Source organism: Trichechus manatus, unplaced genomic scaffold, assembly GCF_000243295.1.
Source record: "Trichechus manatus latirostris isolate Lorelei unplaced genomic scaffold, TriManLat1.0 scaffold00044, whole genome shotgun sequence".
NCBI classification, from domain to species: domain Eukaryota; kingdom Metazoa; phylum Chordata; class Mammalia; order Sirenia; family Trichechidae; genus Trichechus; species Trichechus manatus.
The window spans coordinates 3607199-3630849 of NW_004443980.1; the positions used below are offsets into that span (position 1 = coordinate 3607199).

A 23651-nucleotide genomic window follows, 5' to 3' on the forward strand; every position below is an offset into this window, starting at 1 on the left:
TTGAGCTTCTTGGATGGTCAGCTTTTCATCTTTCATGATATTGGAGAAGTTTTCTTTCAGCAGTTCTTCAATTATCCTGTCTATGTTTTCTGTTTCCTCCCCCTGTTGTGGAACTCTGATCACTTGCAGAGTTTTGCTTTTGATTGTATCCCACATAATTCTCAGGGTTTCTTCATTTTTCTTCATTCTTTTTTCTGATTTTTCTTCAAGCAGAGTTGTATCCAAGTGTTTTTCTTCAGTTTCTCTGATCCTGTCTTCCATTGTTTCAAACCTGCTCCTCAGCCCTTCTATGACACTGTCCATTTCTGAAATCTTGTTGTTTATCTTTTGAATTTCTAATTGTTGTTTTTGTATGATTTCTAGTTGTGAATTTATTTTAGCATTTTGTTCCTATATTATTTTCTTGAATTCTTCCATTTTTTTGTCTGTATTTTCCATGAATTTGTCTATTTTTTCTCATTTTTGTCTGCTTTTTGCTTCAACTCTTGGAGAATTCTGAGTATTAGAGATTTGAATTCCCTATCAGTTAGGTCTAGAGCCTTTTCTTCTACTGGAAGGTCATCTGGTGTTTTATTTTGCATGCCTACTAGAACCATCCTGTCCTGTTTTTGTAAATGTCTTGATATTGTCTGCTGTCTTTGGGGCATTCAGTGTTTATTTTCCTCATTTATTAATTGTAGATTTGTTTGTTTCATCCTGCTTTTTTGTTTTATTTGTTTATGTCTGAGCAGGCAGGGTGTATGTTCTTTGTTGTTTGCTCATCTCTGGGCACAATACTTTTCACCTCCGTCTCCAATGGACAGAGTCAGTCACTCAGGTATGGTACAGCAGGACAGGTCCAGCTGAAGGGGAGTTGCTGGAATGGATTGTTTGTGATACGTACTAGGGCTGATAGTGCGGACTGGGAATCAGTGCAGGGCAGGTTCCAGTAGGCCATGCTTGTGCTGCTTGGGAGTGTGATGGTCAGCGCATGGTGCAGGTAGGCAGGAAGAAGGGGTAGATTGTGATATGGGAAGCTAAGATGGGTATGGGAAAGATGAGAGAGAGGAGAGAGGAACAAGAGCTAAAAACATACAAACAAAAAAGAGTGCTAAGTGAGCTTGCTATTGGAGTAGAGATGAGAGACTGAGAAATGGGGAAAAACAAAAATGAAAAAAAAAAGAAAAAGGGTAAAAGAAAAAAATGAATAAATTGAGAAACTGGAAATGAAGAAAGAAAAAAGGGAAATAGAGAGAGAAGAAAACTAAACAAAGAAATAAAAAAAAAAGAAGAAGAAAAAAGAAATGTCCCCAGGGATGACCCTTTGCGTCTGGGCAGATTAAGGCACTAGCTTCCAAGCCGCATGGTACTGCCTGGCTAGAAGGGGCTCCCAAGCCGAGAAAAGAAAAAGAAAACAAACAAAATCAAAACAGAACAAATCAGAGCAAACTAACAAAATAGCCCCGGGGGTCCCACCAGCGTGGCAGCACGGGCCGGGAAGCAGTTTCACAGTGTAGCACTGTTTTGCAGCGTTTCAGGAAGAAGGAAAGATGGCGCACGGAGCCAGGTATTTGAGAGAAAGGAGGGGGAGGTGGTGAGAGGTAAGGAAGAAATCTAAAGAAGCGGAAAAAAGCAACACCAGTAGTGAAGAAATGGAACTTGGAGCTGGCCAGTACGGGCGGGTGGAATCCAAGTGGCACTGGGGGGAAGCTCTTGCTTCCCGGCCAATAGACTGTGGGTGCAGGAAGCAGAGGAGGCTAAGTAGGGGTGAAGAATGGTGGCGGGTGGGAAAGCCTATACCGGTGGTTCTGTGTCCTGCTGGAAGCTCCGTGAAGCTGCTTTCTCGTACCTCCTGCTCGCTGATCTCCGACAGGAGTCCAAGATGGCGGATCCGTGCTGTGGTAGCTTATAGGGGACCTCTGCATGTATCTCTCCTTGCGCTCTGTTCTCGGTCAGTTTATTATTCCATTCAGTGCTTGGCTGAGTTCTTTATCTCTTCATTTAATGCTTAGGGTTTCAGGATTGACGCGTGACTCTGTTTGACCTAGTTTTTCTGATCTTTGCTTCAGAGGGACGGCGTGGTGCTTCTGACTATAGCGCCATGTTGTCCAAAAGTCAATATTAGTTCTTTTGCGGTTGAGTTACTTCACTCAGCATAATGTCTTCCACCTCCATCCACACTGTAGCATGTATCAAGACTTCATTTCTTCTACTGGCTGTGTAGTAGTCCATTGTATGTATGTACCACGTTTTGTTTATCCATTCATCTGCTGATGGGCATTTAGGTTGTTTCCACTTTTTGGCTATTGTGAATAGTGTTACAGTGAACATTGGTGTACAAGTCTCTGTTTGAGTCTCTGCTTTAAAAGTCTTTTGGGTATATATCTAGGAGTGGAATTGCTGGGTCATATGGTAGTTCTATTTTTTGAGGAACTACCACACTGTTTTCCACAATGGCTGAACCATTTTACATTACCCCAACAATGGATAGGGATTCCAGTTTCCTCACATCCTTGCCAACATTTGTTATTTTCTTTCTTTTTTTTTTAATCTTAGCCATCCTAGTGGGGGTGAAATGGTATCTCATTGTGGTTGCGATCTGCATCTCTCTGATAGCTAATGATGTTGAGCATCTTTTCATGTGTTTGGTGGCCATTTGAATGTCCTCTTTGGTGAAATATCTGTTCAAGTCCCTTGCCCATTTTATGACTGGGTTATTGGTCTTTTTGTTAAGTTGCCAAAGTTTTATATATATTTTGGTTATTAGATTCTTGTTGGGTGTATGGTTAAATACTGCTTTTCTTAAGTGTATTGAATAATTTGGATCTGTCCTCCCTTCCATTCTTTTATAAGTTAGTTCACTGGTTGCAAAATGGCCCCTGATTACTGTAGTCTTCTCCAGTTTAAAATATTTGTTTCTTGAAAGAAGCACATATTTTTGAGCCTTAAATCTAAAATGAAATTTTTATGTGTGTCTTTAGCAAAGGATGATATTCTCAATGATACCCTCAATAATCCCTTAATGAAGCAGTTGTACAAAAATGTATCACAGTGAGCACAGTTGTAGAGTACGGAGACCCTATAACCTGGTCTACAACTGTTGTCTGGTGAAATTAGCATTGTCACCACCTATCATTCTCACAGGTGTCCCATTTTGGAGGGTTAATTATATATGATCAGATTATTTGGGCCAAGACAGTAGAGTCCAGACATGTAACTTTCTGATGGTCTTATTCAGTCCAGAGAAATTAATGGATTGATAACATGGTGTTTATGTCGCCTTACATTTATAGAATTCTTCCTAATTGAATTTGATAAAAACTGAGAAGCAAACAGTTTGAAACAAAATCCTGAGCCCTAGGTATTCTTTTGTCTGGTTAAGAGGATTGCTGCTTGCTTCAAAAGTCGGCTTTAGACCAAAATGGTTTAAACTCACTGACTTTAAGGTATTGCATAAAGAAATTGTTTTATATTTTATCATTAATTTTCTCCTCCTCATGATATTAATCATGGCATATATTATTTTCACGTTATAGATGAAAAAACTAAAGACATAGTAATTTCTCACTTCTCAGAGGTAGAGCTTGAAATAGAACTCTAGTCCATTTAAATTTAATGTGTAGTTTTTTTTTAATTGTGCTTTAAGTGAAAGTTTACAGTTCAAGTCAGTTTCTCATTCAAAAATTTATACACACATTGCTATGTGACCCTAGCTGCTCTCCCTATAATTTGACAGCACACTCCTCCTTTCCACCCCAGATTTCCTGTGTCCATTCAACCAGCTCCTGTCCCTTTTTGCCTTTAATGTGTAGCTTTTTAAAAAAATATTTCTTAGGGAACAATAATGATGATAATAGCTAGCTTGTTTTTGAATACATACTATGTTCAGGTACTGTTCTAAGTGCTTTTCTTGGATTTTTATGTTCTATCTTTCCCTGACCCTGTGAGGTGGGTACTGCCAGTATCCACAGCTTATAGTTGAGGAAATTGAGAGAGAGAGAGGCTAACTAACTTGCCCAAGATGACACAGCTAAGTCAGGATTGAAATGTAGGCAGTACAACTCCAGAATGCACGCTTCTATCTCTTAGGCTGTATTGTGTCTGTAGAGAACATAGTTTGTAAACTGCTTTTAAAAGTAGATTAAAAAAAAAGATTAACGAAAGGTAGTTTAGTGATAATATGCTACCTCTTTTTAAAACAATCTGTGTTCCCTTTTAAAATTATCCTGTCTTTCATATTTGTGTTCTTCAGATTTGGGGGACATTTAAATTATTTTATTTTTAGGAATCTGGGGTATTGGAGTTGCAACCCAGAAAGTGAACTTGAATCAGATTCCTCTTGGCCGAGATGTGCACAGTCTGGTGATGAGGAATGATGGAGCCCTGTACCACAACAACGAGGAGAAAAATAGGCTGCCAGCAAACAGCCTTCCACAGGAGGGAGACGTAGTGGTGAGTTTTCTTGTGGAATTGTTTTCCGCTATAGATTATTAAACTCACATTGCTTTTCGTCTATTCAGTTTTGTCTGGGAATTTGTGGTTTGAATTTAAAAGCACTAGGATTTAATCTAATGAGTTGGTTACATTTTCCAAAAGGAGCACCTGGGGCAGGTGCTGCTGCCTTACCTGACTGCCTGCTGCTTTCTAGAGCTGCTGCTACCCAGGAGGATCATTGTGAGCCCATATTTCAGTTCAGGGGGATTCTTGACAGGTTCGATCTGATCTGCAGCTGATCATGGGGATGGCACAGGACTGGGCGGTGTTTTGCTCTGTTGTGTATGGGGTCCCATGAGTTGGAGGCTGACTCTGCAGCAGCTAACAACACCAACAATTGACAGGTTGGCTGCTGATCAGCATTTCCTGCTTTTTTCACATCAGACAAACGTTGGCTCACAGTTTTAAAAGTTTGCTGACCCCTGTGTTAGAAAAATATTAGATGTTTTTGAGGCTGGAGATCTCTTAGAGAAAATTTTGAATTCATCACTTAATTTGTTATGAACTTTTGTTAATTACAGCATTTTTTCAAGAGAGTTGGTTCTCATTAAATTTAATCTTATTAAACTTCTTCACTTTCAGAACTCTTCAAAGAACTGGACTCAAGATCCTAAGATTTGACTAGAGAAAAGGTTTTTAGAAAGCAGAGGATAGAGTTATATACAATAAGACTTCTCTATTTTTATTCCCAACTAGATATATTTATCTCTTTACCAAAGGCACCCTGTTAAAAATGTAATACAAAGCTATTTTCTCTAGTTCCCTTTCCAGATACTTCCTCTCATACTGTTGTCTGAGAACCTTATATAGTGAGTTCAGGCTATTAGTTACTGACTGAGAGCAGAGTCCTGTGTCTTCCTTAGCAAAGGTGCCCTTGCACACATGCAGGACCTTGGGCTCCTGGCTCTGGTAGCAAGTTGAAAGGAATCTGAATAACAAGGAAGGTGTCTAATAATAAGACACAGACAAGGTAAATCCAGGTTATTGAATTAAAGAAATATAAAGTATTTTGGAAAGAATGAAGAAAGATATAGAAATCAAGAATTTTAATTATGATCTGGTCTTCTGTTTTCTGCAATTCAAAAAATATAAACAGTTAATTTTATTTTTGAACTTTTTTTTCTAAATTGACTGAAGAAAAAAGGAGGCAAAAGGCATAAACCATTTTTACAATCAGCTTTTCCCTGTCCTTTTTGAATAATTGGTTCTGTATTTGTAGATCATTGCCATATGTCCATAATATAGAATGTCCTTCTTGAAATGGTTATTTCTTGAAAGAGAATCTTGAAGTTAAGTTGATGCTGTCAACCCGTTTACACCAAAAGATAAAATTCAAACATAAGAAAGGATAATCAGTAACAAATGTTTTTCTTTGTTGATGCAGTGAACTTCTGTGTGTAATTCTTGTCGTCTCATTCGCTGAGGTGACTGACACCACAAACGGACAGCTTTAATGATGTCAAGTTTAGTCCATCAACATTATGAAGTTAGACTTTGAGTTTTGGTGCCCATTCTGATAAAAGAAGGACTAAACAAGATGAAATGCATGCAGAGTCAAGAAAAGTAGAATGTTATCTACCATATTAACTTTATCTTCCTAGCTCAAACACCTGAGAACGAATTGTACCAAACTGGTGACAGTGGCGTAGGAAAAGTAGAATGGATTATAAGATGTAAAAACCATTTTCATGTGTGTAGAATTTCAGTTACATGCCATTCTCTGAAGAGAAGTCAAGAAAAATAAGCTCTAAACATCTAACCAAATGATTATATTTATGCAATAATCATACTGTATCAACAGGGTCAACAGCAGCACTAGCTTATGCTTAGTTTTTACTTTTATATATAGTTTTGAAAAGTACGAATTCCATTCTAAAAACACATTTTTCAGTTTCACGTTAGAGAAGTTTTAGAAACATTCTCTGTAATAATAATAATAAGAACTTTTATGGCATTTATTATGGGCCAGGCACTGTTCTAATGCCTGGCGTGGATTCAATTGTTTAATCCTCATAATGACCATTTAAGATGGATAGTATTATTATCCCCATTTTATAGACCACATAGGATTTTTTGGTATCAGTATGGCAGAGTCAAACCCAATTCACAGATCATATAAAAGGACAAATTAGGTTAGAAAATACTTAAACTAAAAACTCTGTTAGGGATTTCACATCTTTCCTCACTTATTTCTTTGGTGTTGGGGTTTTGTTGCTAGGCTGGAGGCTTGGGTTAAAATTTGCTTGCTTGTAGTAGGTTATGCTGCCATTAGGTGGTGTAGGGCTCCTGGATTACCACCTGCTGATCTGAACTACGGAGCCCTAGGAGGCACAGTGGTTAAGCATTTGACTGCTAACCAAAAGGTCTGCAGTTTGAATCCACCATCCCTTCCTTGGAAACCCTATGGGGCAGTTCTGCTTTATCTTATAGGGTCACTATGAGCAAGGGGTTTGTTTGTTTTTTATCCGAACTACTAGGTTTCCTGTGGTCCTATAAAAAGAATAGCACACTCTCTTTTATGTAATTATGTTTTATTTTTTAAAATAAAAACAGACATCTAAGTTAAAAAAAGCTACTTCTAGTCGTTAGCTTTGTATTTAAGTATATACACTAAAATGACAAAGGGCAATCATGTACAGTTTATGTCTCCATTCCTGTTGTACATCTTCCTGTTCCTTTTCTGTTGTAAATCATTGTTTAACCCTGGCTTTGCTAAGATTTGAGGAGAAACTTCTATAGCACTTACCACATTGACTTCTTTGGGCTTCTGCTGTCTTAACAGAAAAGTGAGAGAGTTGAGATGATCTATAAAATCTTTTTCTACTTCTGAAACGCTTTTAAGTTATATACTTCATCCACAGTCAGAAATCCTTGAAGTGGCTTGTTTTTCACCTGTGATGCTTTCTCTATTGAAAGATCTCTACTACTGTTCTTAATTCTTTAAAGGAAAGGTTTTTTTGTTATCAGTCAGTAACTATCATAAGATTTTAGAAGTAGTATGGCATGGTGATTAAGAGCGAGTATACTGAAGCCATACTGCATGGGTTTAAATCTTAGCTCTGCTACTTCTTAGCTGTGCAACCTTAGGTAAATTAACTAATGTCCCTGAATTTTAACTACCTCATCTGTAAAATGAGGGTGATAATACTTATCTTGTTGTGGGGATTAAATAAGTAAATGTGAAGTGCCTAGAATAGTGCCAAAAAGCCCTGGTGGCACAATGGTTAAGCGCTCGGCTGCTGACCGAAAGGTCGGCCAGTTCAAACCTACCAGCAACTCCATGGAAAAAGACCTGGTGATCTGCTCCTGAGAAGATTACAGCCTAGGAAGCCCTATGGAGCAGTTCTACTCTGTCCTATAGGGTTGCTGTAGGATCGCTATGAGTCAGAATCGACTCAGTGGTACACAACAGTAACAACGACAGAATAGTGCTTGGAACATAATATGGGCCAGGTGTTTTCTAGTACTTTAATCATAATTAACTTATTATTACTAATTAACTTGATTGTGATTTTTGTACCATCAATAGTGTTCAAAGTAATACATATATATTTGTGTGTGTGTATAGTTTTTAATCTTTTGAGCTGTTGTTTTTCTACTTTTCAACTTGATACTAATTATTAGTTATTATATTTAGTTGTAAACACCAGCTTTATCTCTGTAAGGCACTTGACATATTTGAAACCAGAGTAAAGATATACAGAAATGTATGATTTCATTTTGGAAGTAAATTGTATAAAGACATTTCTTTACAACTTGAAAACAGTGACAGGTAATAAGCCCTAATGGTGAAAATCTCATTGTTTTCCCCTTAAGATCAAATTTTATATAGTGAAGGTAGTGTTGTGTGTAAGAGTTAGAAAAGTCTCTCTGTTCAAGGTGTGCAGTACTTACATCATCTTAATATTCAAAATATAAATTCCAGATGGTCTGAATATAATCGTAGGTTTTAAACAATGGTCATTTGTTTTACCTTTAATGTGGACTCTTGGGATTTTAGCTGACTTTTTTCCCTCATATAATAACAATTAAATTTTTTGGCTCTGTTCTAGTAGGGCTCTGCCAGATTGTCAGCCCTTAATGAAAGCTATTGAGACCCTTTGTTTACTCAGTTTTTCATGTTTCCATGCTTCCCAACCAGTGCTTTCTGACTGTTCAGGTTTTTAATGGAGCCTTTATGTATTTATACTTTTTAATTTTTTCTTTCCTTCATAGGGTATTACATATGACCATGTAGAACTAAATGTATACTTAAATGGAAAAAACATGCATTGTCCAGCATCAGGTATACGAGGGACAGTGTATCCAGTTGTTTATGGTAAGCCAAAATATTTCTGTATTATTACATATATGTTAACTCTTGCTTGGCATTTTTATTAACTTTATTGCTATCATTCAGAAGTCAGGGCAAATTGTTAATAAGAACTTTTTATATGGAGTGGACTCAGCAGGATATCAGGGTCCCACTTTGCAGGAGTAAGGATAGTTTCTTCTTTTTCATGTATTAAAAAAACAAAAAACAACTTTCTAAATACATTGATTATACTTAAATATGCAGTAACCATATTCTCTTTTTTATCCTTCTAGTCCTATATTCTAGAGAGTTCCAAAAAGCATAACAGAATTTACAAAAGATCTTTTTGCCAGTTATTAGGGAGGATTAGATAACCAGGAAATGAAATTATAAAGAGTATTTTGGAATAGGGATGGGAATTTTATGTAGATTGAGATTAATTACCTTTATAAAATTACCTAAATGTTACTTAAAGCTCTTCTGAGATAAATTATGACTTAGAATAATTTCATATTGATTGTTTTGCTTTTGTTATCCATGTGTGTATAAGTACTATAGTTTCTATACAAGCATACCCCTCCAAGAGTTGGATTACTTAAGAGATGACTCTGTATCACTTAATTATTTTAATTTTTATTATAGAAAATTTCAAACATGTACAGAAGTAAAAGAATAGCGTAATGAGCCCTCATGTACTATTATCAACCTCATAGACAATCAGGTTTCATCTGTCCCCCAGTACTCTTTCTGTTCTTCATCTTCCCTCCTTGGGTTATTTTGAAGCAAATGGCAGACATCATATCATTTTAGCCATAAATAGTTCATATGCATCTCTAAAAGTTAAGGTCATTCTTTTTTAAAACAACCATAATGGCTTTATCATTTTATCCCACTTTATTTTTTAAGTTCTCAAATTTAAGTCGACAGGCATATGATTTTTCTGCCTATGGTTTTCGTAGGTCTAAAAATATTTTCTCACTAAAAATATTTTGTGCCTTACATTTTAGTTAAGGTTTTCATTAGTCTCCTTTTCTTCTAAAAATTACTTTTCAGTGATTTTTACTTCTGTATCTTTACAGTGTAAAAATGTGTTTTGAAAGTAGATTTAGGTTAGTTTTCTTGCATACTGAATAAGCCTAAAAGTAATTCCTTTGCTTAAGTACTTGAAAATGTAGCTTGATAAATGAAATATTTTAGCCTTAGAACTGAAATAAATATCAGTAGACTTTCTGAGTTATGCAAGTGAATATAGCAAATAAAGTTACTGTTTTCAATTGCTTCTTTGATTCAGAATTTATTTAAACTTATTTTATTTTTGTGTTGTTGTTGAGTATATACACAGCAGAACATATACCAGTTCAGCAGTTTGTACATGTACATTTCAGTGACATTGATTACATTCTTCAAGTTGTGCAGTGATTCTTACCCTCATTTTTGGAATTGTTCTTCCCCCGTTAACATAAACTCACTGCCCTCTAAGCTTCCTATGTAATCTTTCGAGTTGCGGTTGTCAGTTTGATCCCATATAGATACATCTTCAAAGAGCACAAAGCTGAAGGTAGACATTCTTTACTAATTAAGCTAAACTGGGAGCCCTGGTGGCTCAGAGGTTAAGCACTTGGCTGCTAATTGAAAGTTCTGCAGTTCAAATCTACCAGCTGCTCTGCAGGAGAAAGATGTGGCAGTCTGCTTCCATAAAGATTTATGGCCTTGGAAACACTACGTGTCAGTTCTACTTTGTCCTACAGGGTCGCTATGAGTCAGAATCTACTTGACGGCAGTGGGTTTGGCTTTTTGGTAAGCTAAACTATTGTTTGGTTTTAAGAAGACTTTAGGGGATATTTTTGGTTTAAGATTTAAAGATTACTTCAGGCCAGTAGTTTCAGGGGTTCGTACAGTCTCCATGACTCCAGAATGTCTGGATTCCATGAGAATTTGAAATTCTGTTTGATTCATCATTATTTTTAATGTAGTAAAGTTATATGTAGTAAATTAACATTGCATAAATTGGAATCGATAAATTAGCCAAATTAAAACCAAGTATTTTAATAGCATGATACTATCAAAGATAAAAATAAAACTTAAAAGCCTTAATTCCTTTCCCCTCTGTCTTTCATTCCATTGCTAATCTTAGATCAATCCTGTCATTCATTTTGTCTGTTCTTGCTTACAACCTATGGAGAGAATAAAACTTTCTAACACTAAAGAAAAGTGCAGCTACAATGTTATGACCTCCAGCCAAATATAGGCTCTTAGTATATTTGGGTGATTCTTTCCATCTGTCTAATTGGGCCTCGGAGTCCCTGGGTGGTACAAACGGTTAATGTACTCAGCCTCTGACCGAAAGGTTGGAGGTTTGAGTCCACCCAGAGGGTCCTTGGAAGAAAGGCTTGGAGGTCTACTTCCCGAAAACCCTGCGGAGTACAGTTCTACAGTGACACACGTGGGGTCACCGTGAGGCGGAATCTACTCAGGGCAACTGGTTTTTAATTGTGTCTCATTCCGCATTCCCAGTCTTCCCCGTGCTGCTTAAATTCCCCACTTATTCTATGCAGGTGACCTTGCCTTCTACTTTTTAAAGAAACAGGCTATCAGTAGTGACTTCTAGCTTTACTCCCTTGTCCTGAAGCTGTTCTGAATCAACTGCCATTTTACCTTATTTCTATTCCATCTCAGAGGAAGCCATATCCTTCCTGTTCAAAACTAACATGTCTATAGTCTAGATTTCAAACTCCCTCTACTGGGACTTCAGTTGGTCAGTTATTTCTATCTGTATCTCATGTCATCAACATCTCTCTTTTCAATGCCTATAAACATTCTGAGTCTCCCCCATCCCAAAAAACCCTCCCTTGAACTTGTATCCTTTGCTATCCCTGTGCTTACCCTTCTCTACCAAAACCAAACCCATTGCCGTCGAGTCAATTCTGACTCGTAGTGACCCTATAGGACAGAGTAGAGCTGCCCCATAGAGTTTCCAACGCTGTAAATCTTTATTGAGGCAGACTGCCATGTCTTTCTCCCACGGAGCAGCTGGTGGGTTCAAACCACTGACCTTTCAGTTCGCATCTGAGCGCTTAACCACTGCACTACCAGGGCTCCTTACCCTTCTGTATATGACTCCATTTCTTAATAATCTATACCCACCCTCTTTATTGTGTTGTTCATTTATTCTTCAACCCAGTGTGGCTGCCATTACCACCACTTCATTGAAACCACCCTGGTTAAAGTCACTACTGACTTCATAAATGTCAAATCTAGTTCTTATCTTTTTCATTCATTATGAAGTATATATAGAAATATGTATTAAACACATATGTACAGCTAAATGAATAGCTGTAAAGTGAACACCCATGTTCACAGAACATTGTCAGCGACCCATACTGCAGCTCCCATTACAGCTCCACCCCTTTCTCACGAGATAATCACTATCTTGACTTTAGTGCCAATTATTTACTCGCTTTGATTTATGAGTTTTGATTTTGTTTGTCACCACAATCAAAATAATGAACATTTTCATCACCCAAAAGTTTCCTTGGGCTCCCTTGTAATCCTTCCTGCTCACCTCTCCCCACTCCACCCCCAAGGAGGAATCCACTGATCTGCTTTCTGTCACTACAGATTAGTTTGCATTTTTTAGAATATTAGATAAACAGAATTATGCAGTTTGTACTCTTTTTGTCTAGGTTCTTTTACTCAGCAAAATTATTTTAAGATGTTGTAGCATGTATTAGTAACTCATGACTTTTTATTGCTGAGTAGTATTGTGTAGCTATATCACAATTTGTTTATCCGTTCACTTGTTAGTGGATATTTGGGCTTCTAGTTTTGGCATATTACAAATAAAGCTGCTATGAACATTTGGTTTTTGCATGGATATATATATTCTTTTCTCTTGAGTGAATACCTAGGAGTAGAATGGCTGGATTATATGGTAGGTATATGTTTAACTTTTTAAGAAACTGCCGACCTGTTTCCAAAGCGGTTGGACCATGACCATTTTACATTCCCATCAGGAATGTATGAGAGTTCCAATTCCTCCACATCCTCACCAACACTCGGGCTTATTTGCCATTCGTATAACTTCTTTTTGGAGTCCCTGCATGCTGCAAATGATTAATGTGCTTAGCTGCTAACTGAAAGGTTGGAGATTCAAGTCCACCCACAGGTGCCTCATAGGAAAGGCCTAGTGATCTACTTCCAAAAAATCAGCCATTGAAAACCCTATGGAGCATGGTGCCGCTCTGACACACATGGGGTTGCTATGAGTCAAACTCAACTCCATGGTAGCCGGTTTTATGTCTTCTTTGGTGAAGTGTCTGTTGAGATCTTTTGCCCATTTTTTTTTTTATTGAGTTATTTATTTGCTTATTATTGAGGTTTTTTTTTTCCAAATAATATTTTATTGTGTTTTAGGTGAAAGTTTACACAGCATATTAGGTTCCCCTTTAACAGTTTTTATACAAATTATTCCATGCCGTTGGTTACAATTTTTACAATGTGTCAGCATTTTCATTATTTTCATTCTCTTTGTTCTGTTTCCATTGATCCAGCTTCCCTTCCCCTCCTTGCCATCTCATCTTTGCCTGTTGACTGTTTGGTCTCATATAGTTAATTGTTTAAGGGAGCACATTACTCACCGGTGATATTGTTTATTTTATAAGCCAATCTATTGTTTGTCCTAAAGATGACCTGCAGAAATAGCTTCAATTCCAAGTTCAAAAGGTATCTTAGGGCGATAATTTCAGGGGTTCTCTAGTCTTCATCAGTCCAGTAGGTCTGGCCTTTTTTAGGAATTTGAGTTTTGTTCTACATTTTTTTCCCATCCTATCCAGGACCTTCTGTGTGCTCCTGGTCAGAATGGTTGGTAGTGGTAGCCAGGCACCATCTAGTTCTTCCGGTCCCGGGCTTGAGGAGGTTGTGGTTCACGTGAGCTCTTAGTCCTGTGGACTCGTTTCTTCTTTGAGCCTTTGATTTCCTTCATTATCTTTTGCTCCATATGAGTAGAGCCCAAAATAGTTGTATCTTAGATGGCCACTTGGAAGCTTTTAAGACCCTAGACACTACTCACCAAACTTGGATGTAGAACATTATCTTTGTGAACTGTTAAGCCAGTTGACTAACTGGTCTCCCAAAATTTTATGGTCCCAAGACTTTTGACCCAGTAAAGCAATCTTGCAAGTTGTTTGACTATGTCTAGGAAGCCTCATAACTGTGCCCCCTATGTGGTTTGTTACATATGTGGGTATATGTGCAGCACACACAAATGTGTGTATATATATGCCTATAGATACACCTATACATTCACATGCATTTACTAATATATGCCTTCCTATACACATATATGTATCCATATCTACCTATATAACCACACACATATTTTTTGGTTGTTTTTACTGTTATTGCAAAATTTTGTATGTTAATAGCATTTACTGAAATTGCCCATTTTTCTCATGTTCTTCTTAGTGTCTTTATTTACCTTGGCCAGGTTATGCTGACTTAACCCATATTTGGGATTGCCTTTCCCATCACCAAAAGTAATAGGTGTCTACTGTCTAGAAAGTGATTTCCCCTCCCTCTTCCTTCCATCCCTGGTAACCATCAAAGAACTTTGCTTTCTGTATGTATATCTGTTCTTGACTTTTTATAATATTTTACAATATTTGTCTTTTTGTGATTGACTTGTTTTCACTCAGCATGAATCTGTCCTCCAGATTCATCCATGTTATGTTTCGCAGACTTCTCATTATTCTTTATAGTTGCATAGTATCCCATTGTATGTGTACCACAATGTGTTTATCCATTCATCTACTGATGGGCACTTAGGTTGTTTCCATCTTTTTGCTATTGTGAATAATGTTTCAATGAACATAGGTGGGCATATGTCTATTCATGTCACTGCTGTTATACCTCAAGGATGTATACCTAGGAGTGGGATTGCTGGATAATAAGATTTCTATTTCTAGCTTTTTGAGGAAGCACCATACTGTTTTCCATAGTGGTTGTACCATTTTACAATCCCACCAGCAAAGTATAAGAGTTCCAATCTCCCTACAACCTCACCCACAGTTGTTATTTTCTGTAGGTTTTTTTTTTTTTTTAATCATTGCCATTTTTTCAGGGGTGAGACAGTATCTCATTGTAGTTTTGATTTGCATCTCTCTAATGGCTAATGTGCCCATTCCAAAGAAAAGTGATCCAACAGAATGTGGAAATTATTGAACAATATCATTAATATCACACAAGTAAAATTTTGCTGAAGATCATTCAAAAGTGGTTGCAACAGTACATCGACAGGGAACTGCCAGAAATTCAAGCCGGATTCAGAAGAAGACATAGAATGAGGAATATCATTGCTGATGTGAGATGGATCTTGGCTGAAAGCAAGAGAATACTAGAAGGATGTCTGCCTGTGTTTTATTGACTGTGCAAAGGCATTCAACTGTGTGGATCATTTGACTGTGTGGATAACATTGCGAAGAATGGGAATTCCAGAACACTTAATTGCACTCATGAGGAACCTGTGCATAGACCAAGAGGCAGTCGTTCGAACAGAACAAGGGGATACTGCGCGGTTTAAAATCTTGAAAGGTGTGTGTCAGGGCTATATCCCTTCACCATGCTTATTCAGTCTGTATGCTGAGCAAATAATCAGAGAAGCTGGACTGTATGATGAAGAATGCGACATCAAGATTGGAAAGACTCATTAACAACCTGTGATAAGCAGATGACACAACTTTGCTTGCTAAAAGTGAAGAGGACTTGAAGCACTTATTGATGAAGATCAAAGACTATACCCTTCAGTATGGATTACAACTTAAAGAAAACAAAAATCCTCACAACTGGACCAATAAGCAACATCATGATAAATGGAGAGAAGATTGAAGTTGTCAAGGATTTGATTTTACTTTGATCCACAGTTATCACCCATAGAAGCAGCAGTCAAGAAATCAAATGACACATTGCATTGGGTAAATCTACTGCAAAAGACCTCTCTTTAAAATGTTAAAAAGCAAAGATGTCAGGCTAAGGTACACCTGATCCAAGCCATGGTGTTTTCAGTCGCCTCATGTGCATGTGAAAGCTGGACAATAAATAAGACCAAAGAAGAATTGATGCCTTTGAAATGTGGTGTTGGCAAAGAATATTGAATATACCATGGACTGCCAGAAGAATGAACAAATCCAATTTGGAAGAAGTACAACCAGAATGCTCCTTAGAAGCAAGGATGGCAAGACTTTGTCTCACATACTTTGGACATGTTGTCAGGAGGCACCAGTCCTTGGAGAAGGACATCATGCTTGGTTAAGTAGAGGGTCAATGAAAAAGACGAAGACCCTCAATGAGATGAATTGATACAGTGGCTGCAACAATGGGCTCAAGAATAACAATAGTTGTAAGTATGGTGCAGAGCCGGGCAGTGTTTCATTCTGTTGTACACAGGGTTGCCATGGGTCGGAATTTACTTGACGGCACCTAACAACAACAATGGCTAATAATCGCAAGCATCTTTTCATGTATTTGTTGGCTGACCGAATGTCCTCTTTGGTGAAGCATCTGTTCATGTCCTTTGCCCATTTTTTAATTGGATTGTTTGTCTTTTTTTTGTTGAGTTGTTGGAGTTTTCTATATATATTAGAGATTAGATCCTTATCAGATATGTCGTTGCCAAAGCTTTTTTCCCAGTCTGTAGGTTCTCTTTTTACTCTCTTGGTAAAGTCTCTTGATGAGCATAAGTATTTAATTTTTAGGAGATCACAGTTATTTAATTTATCTTCTGTCATTCATGCATTTTTAGTTTTATTCAATAGACTATTTATGCCAAAAATTAGGTCCCTCAATTTTGACTGTATGTTATCTTCCAGGAACTTTATAGTTTTAGCTTTAACATCCAAATCTTTGATCATTTTGAGTTAGTTTTTGTGTATGGTGTGAGGTATGGATCCTGATTCATTTTTCTGCATATAGATATCCACTTATGTCAGCACCATATATTAATGAGACTGTTTCTTCCCCATTGAATGTACTTTGACCCCTTGTCGAAGATGAGCTGCCCATAGATGGATGGATTTACTTCTGGGTTCTCAATTCTGTTCCATCTGTTTTTGTGTCTGTCATTGAACCAGTACTAGGCTGTTTAGATTACCGTGGGTGTATAGTAAGTTTTGAGATCAGGAAGTGTGAGACCTCCTACTTTGTTCTTCTTCAGTATTGCTTTAGCTATTCAGGGCCTCTTTCCTTTCCATATAAAGTTGGAGACTAGTTTTTCCATTTCATTAAAGAATTTTGTTGGGATTTGGATTTGGATTGTATTATATCTATAGGTGACTTTTAGTAGTATTGACATTTTCACAATGTTAAATCTTCCAGTCCATGAGCATGGAATGTTTTTCCATTTATGTAGATTTCTTTTAGTTTCTTATAGTAGTGTTTTATAGTTTTCCTTGTATAAGTCTTTTACATCCCTGGTTAGGTTTATTCCTAGGTATTTTATCCTTTTGAGGGCTATTGTAAGTGGTATTGATTTCTTGATATCTTTTTCAGAGTTCTCTTTGTTAGTGTAGAGGAACCCTACTGATGTTTTTGTGTTGGCCTTGTACCTTGCCACTTTGCTGAATCCTTCTGTTAGTTCCAGTAACTTTCTTGTGGAGTCTATGGGATTTTCTATGTATAGGATTATGTCATCTGCAAATAAGGGTAATTTTACTTCTTCCTTTCCAGTATGGATACCTTTTGTTTACCTTTCTTGCCTTATTGCTCTACCTAGGACTTCCAGTACGATATTGAATAGGAATGGTGTTAAAGGGCATCCTTGTCTCGTTTCCATTCTCAAAGGGAATGCTCTAAATCTTTCTCTATTGAGAATAATGTTGGCTGTTGATTTTGCATATATGTCCTTAATTATGTTGAGGAATTTGCCTTCTATTCCGATTTTGCCGAGAGTTTTTATCAGGAAAGTGTGTTGGACTTTATCAAACGCCTTTTCTGTGTCGATTGAAATAATCAGGTAATTCTTCTTTGTTTTATTTATGTGGTGAATTACATTGATTGATTTTCTAATGTGAGCCATCCTTGCGTCCCTGGTACAGATCCCGCTTGATCATGATGTATTATTTTTTTGATATGCTGTTGAATTCTGTTGGCTAGAATTTTACTGAGAATTTTTGCGGCTACATTCATGAGGAATATTGGTCTGTAATTTTCTTTTTTAGTGGTGTCTTTGCCTGCTTTGGTATCAGTATTATGCTGGCTTCATAGAATGAATTGGGGAGTGTTCCCTCCTTTTCTATGTTCTGGACTGGTTTGAGTAGAATTGGTGTCAAATCTTCTCTGAATGTTTGATAGAATTATCCAGTGAAGCCCTCTCAGCCGGAGATTTTTTTTTTTTTTTAATTTTTTTTTTATTGTACTTTAGGTGAAGATTTACAGAACAATTTCTCATTAAACAGTCAGTACACATGTTGTTTTATGACAGTGGTTAACAGCCCCATGACATGTCAACACTGTCCCTTCTCGACCTTGGAGGATTTTTTTTTGGGGGGGGGGTGAAAATATACATAATGAAAGATACACCATTTCAGAAATTTCTACATATACAATTCAGTGACATTGATTACATTCTTCCAGTTGTGCTGCTATTCTCACTATCCTTTTCCAAATTATTCCAGCACCATTATCTTCAACTCACTGTCCCCTAGGCTTCCCAACAAACCTTTTGAGTTGCTGTTGTCAATTTGATCTCACATAGATAATTCTTTTTTTTTTTTTGTACCTTAGATGGTTTACAGAACAAATAGTTTCTCATTAAACAGTTAATACACATACTGCCCTATGACTGTGGTTAACAACCCCACGACATGTCAACATGGTCCTTCTCAACCTTGGGTTCCGTATCACCAGCTTTCTTGTCCCCTCCTGCCTTCTGGTCGTTGTCCCTGGACTGCTGTGTCTCATTAGTCCCGTTTTGTTTTATGGGGCTGTCCAGTCCCTGGCTGAACAGTGAACCTTGGGAGTGACTTCACCGATGAGCTAAAAGGGTGTCTGGGGGCCATACTTGCAGGGTTTCTCCAGTCTGTCAGGCCAGTAAATCTGGTCTTTTTTTTTTTTTTTTGAAGTTAGAATTGTGTTCTACATCCTTCTCCAGCTCTATCCAGGACCCTCTGTTGTGAACCCGATCAGAGCAGTCAGTGGTGGTAGCCGGGCACCATCTAGCTGTACTTGACTCAGTCTGGTGGAGGCCGTGGTAGCTGTGGTCCATTAGTCGTTTGGACTAATCTTTTCCTTGTATCCTGTTCTCTTCATTCTCCCTTGCTCGTGAAGGGGTGGGACCAGTGGAGTATCTTAAATGGCTGCTCACAGGCTTTTAAGACCCCAGACGCTACTCACCAAGGTAGAATGTAGAACATTTTCTGTATTAACTGTGTTATACCAGTTGAGCTAGATGTTCCCCAAGACCATGGTCCCCACAGCGCTGGGGCTTTTTTTTGTCGGGATTTTTTTTTTTTTTTTTTGTGACCTCTTCAATTTCTTATTTTGTTATGGGTTTGTTCAGATTTTCTACCTCTGTTTGTATTAGTTTAAGTAGGTAGTGTGTGTTGCTAGAAATTTGTCCATTTCTTCTAGGTTTTCAAATTTGTTGGAGTGCAGTTTTTCATAATGTTCTGTTATGATCTTTTTTTTTTTTTTAATCTCAGTTGGTTCTATTATAATGTCACCCATCTCATTTCCTAATGTATGCCAATTGACCTAGGTATCTCCTGAGACCATGGTCCCCAGCCCTTAGTCCTGGTAACTTGATCCCTCAAGGTGTTTAGATGTGTCTAGGAAGCTTCTGTGACTTTGCCTTGATCAAGTTGTGCTGACTTTCCCTATATTGTGTGTTGTCTACTATCTAGTTAGTAATTTCTCCTCCCCACCCCTCCCCTTGCTCATAACAATCAAAGATTGTTTTTATTTGTATGTAAACATTTTCTTGGGTTTTTATAATAGTGGTCTTATACAATATTTGCCCTTTTGTGATTAACTTATTTCGTTCAGCATAATTCCCTCCAGATTCATCCATATTGGAGACATTTCATGGATTCATCATTGTTCTTTATTGGTGTGTAGTATTCCATTGTGTGTACGTACCATAATTTGTTTATCCATTTATCTGTTGATGGGCAGTGAGTTTGTTTCCATCTTTTTGCTATTGTGAATAATGCTGCAGTGAACATGGGTGTGCATATGTCTATTCGTGTGATGGCTCTTACTCTTCTAGGATATATTCCTAGGAGTGGGATTGCTGGATCGTATGGTATTTCTATTTCTAGCTTTCTAAGGAAGCACCATATCATTTTCCAAAATGGTTGTATCCTTTTGCATTTCCACCAGCAGTGCATAAGAATTCCAATCTCCCTGCAACCTCTCCAACACTTGTTATTTTCTCTTTATTTGATTAGTGTCAATAATGTTGGGGTGAGATGGTATCTCAGTGTAGTTTTGATTTACATTTCTCTAATGCCTAATGATCGTGAGCATTTCCTTACGTGCCGCTAGCTGCCTGAATGTCTTCTTTGATGAAGTGTCTGTTCATATCCTTTGCCCATTTTTAATTTAATTCAATTTTATTTTTCCTAAGCAACATTTTTTTTATTGTACTTTAGATGAAGGTTTACAGAACAAATAGTTTCTCGTTAAACAATTAGTACACATATTGTTTTATGACAGTGGTTAACAACCCCATGACATGTCAACACTATCCCTTCTCAACCTTAAGTTCACTATTACCAGCTCCCCTGTCCACTCCTGCCTTCTAGTCCTTGTCCCTGGGCTCTTGTGCCCCATTAGTCTCGTTTTGTTTTATGGGGCTGTCTAATCTTCCTTTGCCCATTTTTAATTGGCTTATTTGTCTTTCTGTTGCTGAGGTGTTGCAGTGTCATGTAGATTTTAGAGATTAGACCCTTGTCGGATGTGTCATAGCCAAAAATTTTTTCCCAGTCTGTAGGTTCTCTCTGTACTCTTTTGGTGAAATCTTTTGATGAGCATAAGTGCTTAATTTTTAGGAGCTCCCAGTTATCTAGTTTGTCTTCTGGTGCTTGTGCATTGTTAGTCATGGTTTGTATCCTATTTATGCCGTATATTAGGGTCCTTAGCATTGTCCCTGAGCCCTGGTGGCACGGTGGTTAAGACATCAGCTGCTAACCAAAAGGTCGGTAGTTCATATCCACTAGCTGCTCCTTGGAAACCCTATGGGGCAGTACTACTCTGTCTTTTAGGGTCGCTATGAGTCGGAATCGACTCGATGGCAATGGGTTTTAGTGTAGTCTCTATTTTTTCTTCCATGATCTTTATAGTTATAGGTTTTAAATTTAGGTCTTTGATGCATTTTTAATGAGTTGTTGTGTGTGGTGTGAGGTATGGGTCCTGTTTCATTTTTTACAGATGAACATCCATTTGTGCCAGCACCATTTGTTAAAGAGACTCTCTTTTCCCCATTTAATGGACTTTGGGCCTTTGTCAAAGATCAGCTGACCGTAGGTGGATGGATTTACACCTGGGTTCTCAATTCTGTTCCATTGGTCTATGTTTCTGTCATTGTAGCAGTACCAGGGTGTTTCAACTACTGTAGCTGTATAGTAGGTTCTGAAATCAAATAGTGTGAGGCCTTCTACTGTGTTCTTCTTTTTCAATAATGCTTTATTTATCTGGGGCCTCTTTCCTTTCCATATAAAGTTAGTGATTAGTTTTTCCGTCTCATTAAAGAATGCTGTTGGGATCGGGATTGCATTATATCTGTAGATCACTTTGGGTAGAATTGATATTTTCACAATGTTTAGTCTTCCTATCCCTGAGTGTGGTATGCTTTTCCATTTGTGTAGGTCTCATTTTGTTTCTTTGCAGTAGTGTTTTATAGTTTTCTTTGTACAGGTCTTTTAAATCCTTGGTTAGATTTCCCAAGTATTTTATTTTGTATGGGCAATTATAAGCTATAAATGTTCTTGATTTCCTTTTCAAAGTCTCTTTGTTGGTGTATAGATATCCAAATGATTTTTTTTTTTTTTTTGTACTTTAGGTGAAAGTTTACAAAACAAACTAGCTTCTCATTAAACAGGACACATATTGTTTTATGACATTGGTTAATCCCACGACATGCCAACACTCTCCCTTCTCCACCTTGGGTTCCGCTGTTACCAGCTTTCCTGTCCCCTCCTGCCTTCCAGTCCTTGCCCCTGGCCTGGTGTGCCCCTTTAGTCTCGTTTTGTTTTATAGGCCTGTTTATTCTTTGGCTGAAGGGTGAACCTCAGGAATGACTTCATCATTGAGCTAAAAGGGTGTCCGGGAGCCATACTCTTGGGGTTTCTCCAGTCTCTTTCAGGCCAGTAAGTTTGGTCTCTTTTTGTGAGTTAGACTTTTGTTCTACATTTTTCTCCACCTCTGTCTGGGACCCTGTATTGTGATCTCTGTCAGAGCAGTCAGTGGTGGTAGCCAGGCACCATCTAGTTATACTGGACTCAGTCTGGTGGAGGCTGTGGTAGTTATGGTCCATTAGTCCTTTGGACTAATCTTTCCCTTGCGTCTTTGGTTTTCTTCATTCTCCCTTCCTCCGGAAAGGGTGAGACCAGTGGAGTATCTTAGATGGCTGCTCACAGGCTTTTAAGACCCCAGACGCTACTCACCAAAGTAGAATGTAGAACATTTTCTTTAGAAACTATGGTATGCTAATTGAGCTAGATGTTCCCTGAGACCGTGGTCCCCGCAGCCCTCAGCCAGTCAGTTTGGTATCTCAGGGAGTTTGGAGGTGTCTATGGAGTTTCCATGACTTTGCCTTGTACAAGTTGTGCTGGCTTCCCCAGTATTGTGTACTGTCTTACCCTTCACCAAAGTTACCACTTTCCAGTGGATTTTTTATGTTGATCTTGTATCCTGCTACTCTGTTGAATCTTTCTATTAGATCCAGTAGTTTTTTTTATGGAATCTTTGGAGTTCTGTATGTATAGTATCATATCACCTGCAAATAGGGATAATTTTACTTCTTCTTTTCCGATTTTGGACACCCTTTATTCTTGTTCTTGCCTTATTTCTCGAGCTGGGACTTCCAGCACAATGTTAAATAGGAGTGGTGATGAAGGGCATCCTTGTCTTGTTCCTGTTCTCAGGGGGAATGCTTTCAGTCTCTCTCCATTGAGAATGATGTTAGTTGTTGGTTTTGTATAGATGTCGTTTATTATGTTGAGGAATTTCCCTTCTATTCCTATTTTATTGAGAGTTTTTATCAGGAATGGGTGTTGGACTTTGTCAAATGCCTTTTCTGCATCGATTGAGATGATCATGCGATTCTTTTTTATTTATGAGATGGATTATGTTGATTGATTTTCTAATGTTGAACCATCCTTGCATACCTGGTATGAATCCTACTTGGTCATGGTGTATTATTTTTTTGATATAATGCTGAATTCTGTTAGATAGAATTTTGTTAAGAATTTTTGCATCTATATTCATGAAAGATATTGGTCTGTACTATTCTTTTTCATAGTGTCTTTGCCTGGCTTTGGTATCAGTGTTATGCTGGCTTCATAGAATGAATTTGGGAGTATTCCTTCTGTTTCTGTGATCTGAAATAGTTTGAGTAGTACTGCTGTGAACTCTTCTTTGAATGTTTGATAGAATTCTCCAGTGAAGCTGTCTGGGCCAGGACTTTTTTTTGTTGGGAGTTTTTTTTTTTTACTACCTCTTTAATCTCTTCTCTTGTTATGGTCTCTTCAGATTTTCTATCTCAGTTTGTGTTAGGTAGGTAATGTGTTTTTAGAAATTTGTCCATTTCCTCTAGATTCTCAAATTTGTTGGAGTACAATTTTTCATAATATTCTCTTATGATCCTTTTTATGTCAGCTGGTCTGTTGTAATA

At 37.7% G+C, this 23651-nt stretch overlaps 1 protein-coding gene across 1 annotated transcript in view; it reads left to right on the forward strand.

Moving 5' to 3' along the window:
• Positions 1 to 23651, forward strand: part of SPRYD7 (SPRY domain containing 7) — a 71843-nt gene that overhangs the window by 16118 nt on the left and 32074 nt on the right. The window contains exons 3-4 of the mRNA XM_004376568.2: positions 4265 to 4431; positions 8689 to 8791. Of these exons, the coding sequence (XP_004376625.1) occupies positions 4265 to 4431; positions 8689 to 8791 (270 nt within the window). The remainder of the gene's footprint in view (positions 1 to 4264; positions 4432 to 8688; positions 8792 to 23651) is intronic.